We start from the raw sequence: 4099 nt of genomic DNA, 5'->3' as shown, positions 1-4099 counted from the left end.
CAATTACCCTTGAAGTCTATAACACATGCCCTCAACATATTTTCTAATGTTTGGATGGTACGCTCCACTTGCCCATTGGTTTGGGGATGAAAAGTCGTGCTAAGCTTAACCTTAGTACCAAGCACTTTTTGGAATGACTTCCAAAAGTGTAAAGTAAATTGAGTACCCGATCCAAAATAATAGATAAAGGAACCCCATGTAACTTCACTATGTCATTTATATAAAACTTGGCATAGTCTTCCGCCAAATGGGAAACCTTGATGGGAATGAAGTGGGCTAATTTTGTCATCCTATCTATAATGACCCAAATAGAATCATGTTGCCTTCAGGTACGAGGCAAACCCACAATAAAATCCATATTCACCTCTTCCCACTTCCAAGTGGGAATTGGTATATCTTGTAATGGGCCTCCCGGCCTTTGATGTTCAACCTTAACTTGTTGACAATTCAGACATTTGGATACAAATCCCGCAATATCCTTTTTCATTTTGTTCCACCAATAGACTTCCTGTAGGTCACGGTACGTCTTGGTGGCTCCCGGGTGAATAGAATATCGAGAACCATGAGCTTCTTCTAAAATTTTCTCCCTCAAACCATCAACATCCTGAACACATAATCGACATTGGTACATAAGTACCCCATCTCCCCCTTGGGAGAAAACCTCAACAGACTTCTTGAGTACCGATTCTTTCAATTCAACTATTATTGGATTAATGTCTTGTTTAGAATTCATATCCATCACAAAGGACGATTCGGACCCATTATGGACCATGACACCACCCTTGGTGGAATCCACTAGTTGGACACCTAGTCGGGCCAATCTATGCACCTTGCGAACCAATTCTTTCTTTTCATCCTCTACATGAGCCACACTACCCATGGACAATCTACTAAGTGCATCTGTTACCACATTAGCTTTACCGGGGTGTTGAAGGACACTCATGGCATAGTCCTTCAAGAGCTCTAACCACCTTCTTTGTCGGAGATTCAAGTCCTTTTGACTAAATACATATTGAAGACTCTCGTGATCGGTGAAAACATACACATGGACCCCGTATAAATAATGTCTCCATATTTTCAAGGTAAATACTACCGCCGCTAATTTGAGATTATGGGTAGGATAATTCTTCTCATGGACCTTAAGTTTCCTTGAAGCATAGACAATCACTTTCCCGTTTTGCATGAGGACACATCCCAAACCAACTCTAGAGGTGTCACAATATACAACAAAACAATTCGTACCCTCCGGTAAGGTCAACACCGGAGCGGAAGTAAGTCTATCTTCAACTCTAGGAAGATTTTCTCAAAAGCCTCCGACCACTAAAACTTATCTTTCTTTGGAGTCAAAGCCGTCAACGGAGAAGCAATGGAGGAAAACCCTTCAACAAACCTCCTTTAGTAAACGGCTAAACCCAAAAAGCTTCTAATGTCAGAAGGAATTAGAGGTCTAGGCCAACCCTTGACCGCATCCGTCTTCTTAAGATCTACCTCAATACCCTTGGTTGACACAATATGACCAGGAAAGCTACAGACCTTAACCAAAATTCACACTTGCTAAACTTTGCAAAAAGTTGTTGTTCCTTAAGAACTTACAATACAATTCTCAAATGGTCCCCATGGTCATTCTCACTCCTTAAGTAGATCAATATATAATCAATAAACACGGTCAGAAACGTGTCTAGGTATTGCCTAAACACTCTATTCATTAAGTCCATGAACGCCGCCGAAGCCTTAGTCAAACCAAAGGACATTAATAGGAACTTATAGTGACCATACCTTGTTCGGAAAGTCATCTTGGGAATATCAACCCCTCTCACCCTTAATTGGTGACAACCTGAACGAAGATCAATCTTAGAGAAATAGCTAGTCCCTTGAAGTTGGTCAAACAAGTCATCAATTCTTGGAAGGGGATATTTATTCTTGATGGTCACTTTATTCAATTGACGATAATCAATGCACATTCTAAGAGACCCATCCTTATTTCTAACAAACAACACCGGAGCACCCCATGGAGAGATACTCGGTCGGATGAAGCCCTTATCTAATAAATTCTTCAATTGTTCTTTCAACTCGGCCGGAGCCATTCTATAAGTAGGAATGGAGATGGGTTGCATATCCGGTAAAAGATCAATACCAAAATCTATTTCCCGCTTGGGAGGAATACCGGGTAAATCATCGGGAAAAGCTTCCATAAACTCATTCACTACCAAAATCGACTCTAGAGAAGGGGTTTCAGATTCAACATCCATCACCCTAATAAGATGGTAAATGCATCCTTTGGAGATCATTTTCCTAGCTTTAAGACAAGAAAAAAATTGACCTATAGGGACAGAATTTCCCCCCTTCCACTCTAAAATAGGCTCATTTGGAAATTGGAATTTAACCACCTGAGTCCTACAATCTATAGAGGCATAAGAATCATGCAACCAATTCATACCCAAAATAACATCAAAGTCTAACATGTCTAACTCTACCAAATCTACCAAAGTAACTCTATGGGACAACTTCTATAAGCCCTCTTAGCCACAATCGAGTCATCAACCGTGGTAGAAACCAAAAAAGCTCTACTAACACTTCGGGGAGTATTTCAAACTTCATGGCCACTAAAGGTGTCAGAAAGTACAAAGTAGCACCGGGATCTAACAAAGCATATACATCAATAGAAAAGACTTTTAACATATTGGTCACCACATCCGAGGAGCTCTCTTAGTCACCTCGGGATTGAAGAGCATAAAAGTGGTTTTTCTTTAGGGCATTGGAGTTTGAACCACTTGGAGGAGCTTGCTTTTCTTCTCTCCCCTTAACCTTGAGCATTGGACAATCTCTCATCTTGTGGCCACTCTTCCCGTAACCATAGCACCCATCCGAGCTAACTAAGCACTTTCCATCATGTTTTCTACCACACTTTGCACAATTAGGCCTAGCAACATAAGAACAACCATTATTTTCTCCTAGAGGATTAGGGTTACACACCCTATCCTTGTTGACCCTTGGAGCACTAGAGGAGCCTTGGTTAGAGAACCTTTGTTTGAACCTTGGTAGACCTTGTCCATCGGACCTAGCATTGGAGAAGTTCCCATCACCGATTCTAGCTCTTTTTACCTCCCTATTCTTGTCTTGGAGTTTCTCTCCCTCCATTTTTTGGGCATACACCATGAGACGTGATATATCCATATTATCATGAAGCATTGTCGAACGACATTTTTTTCTCTCCAATCTAAACACACCCACCAAATAGCTACTCATCATATCCCTTGAATCCACCACTAAAGTCAGAGCATACTTGGACAATTGAGTAAGCTTTAGAGAATATTCTTGAACACTTATACCTCCTTGATGAAGGTTGATGAATTCTTCCACCTTAGCTTCCCTCAACTCTCAGGGAAATAACCTATCAAGGAACGATGATTTGAACACATCCCACTCTATTGGACCCACTCCTACAGGCCTATTGTTCTTCCATTAAGTATACCATACTTGAGTAACACTCTTCAATTGATAAGAGGCTAGCTATGCTTTCTCTATAGAAGTCACCCCTATGGCATCAATTATTTTATAAACCTCTTCCAAAAATTCTTGAAGATCCTCTCCCACTTTGGAACCATAAAACTCGGGAGGGTTCATTCTAGCAAAATCCCTCAATCTAGAAGCCGTGAAATTCACATTAGTGTTAATAGGAGCAATCACCTCTCTATTGACTGGAGTTGTCACAGCTTGAGTCAACAATTTGATAGTAGACCTAAACTCCGCATGGGTCATATTCTCAACCACGGGGTCAACCAGAGCTTGATTATCTTGAGGAGGAGCTTCTTGATTCACATTCTCCTCTTCCACCCATCTAGCATTAGCCCTTCATGTATTCATTTCCTGAAGACACAAGAGAAGGATTAGAAGGAAGACCTTATAGAGTTAAACTCTATCGCACGACTTAAGAGTAATGAAAGAAGTGAAATTTCCTAAACATCTTATAGCCTCTCATTCATAAATGTGGTGCGCTTCACACTCATGAACAAGACTCTACTAGACTTGGCTTATGAGACATCATCCTAAAATCATTCTAAACATTTTGCTCTGATTACTAAGTTTGTCACAACCCAAG

The 4099-nt window shown here is 40.7% G+C and overlaps 1 protein-coding gene across 1 annotated transcript; it reads right to left on the bottom strand.

The window, feature by feature from the left end:
• Positions 1-2706: 2706 nt before the first annotated feature.
• Positions 2707-3759, bottom strand: LOC125821644 (uncharacterized). The gene is made up of 2 exons (XM_049501052.1): positions 3562-3759; positions 2707-3282 (listed from the first exon to the last, which is right to left on the bottom strand). The coding sequence occupies exons 1-2, from the start codon at positions 3757-3759 to the stop codon at positions 2707-2709; spliced, it is 774 nt and encodes a 257-aa protein (XP_049357009.1).
• Between the last annotated feature and the right edge of the window lie 340 nt (positions 3760-4099).

The sequence above is a fragment of the Solanum verrucosum genome, unplaced genomic scaffold (assembly GCF_900185275.1).
Source record: "Solanum verrucosum unplaced genomic scaffold, falcon-dt-bn FXZP01000212.1, whole genome shotgun sequence".
NCBI lineage: Eukaryota > Viridiplantae > Streptophyta > Magnoliopsida > Solanales > Solanaceae > Solanum > Solanum verrucosum.
This window is presented reverse-complemented; position numbering and strand designations above follow the sequence as displayed.

Coding starts and splice junctions, on each gene's coding strand:
- LOC125821644 (XM_049501052.1), bottom strand. CDS start 3,759: ATGACCCATGCGGAGTTTAGGTCTACTATCAAATTGTTGACTCAAGCT. Junction 3,283..3,561: donor TTCAAGAATTTTTGGAAGAG/GTTTATAAAATA, acceptor CAATTGTCCAAG/TATGCTCTGACTTTAGTGGT.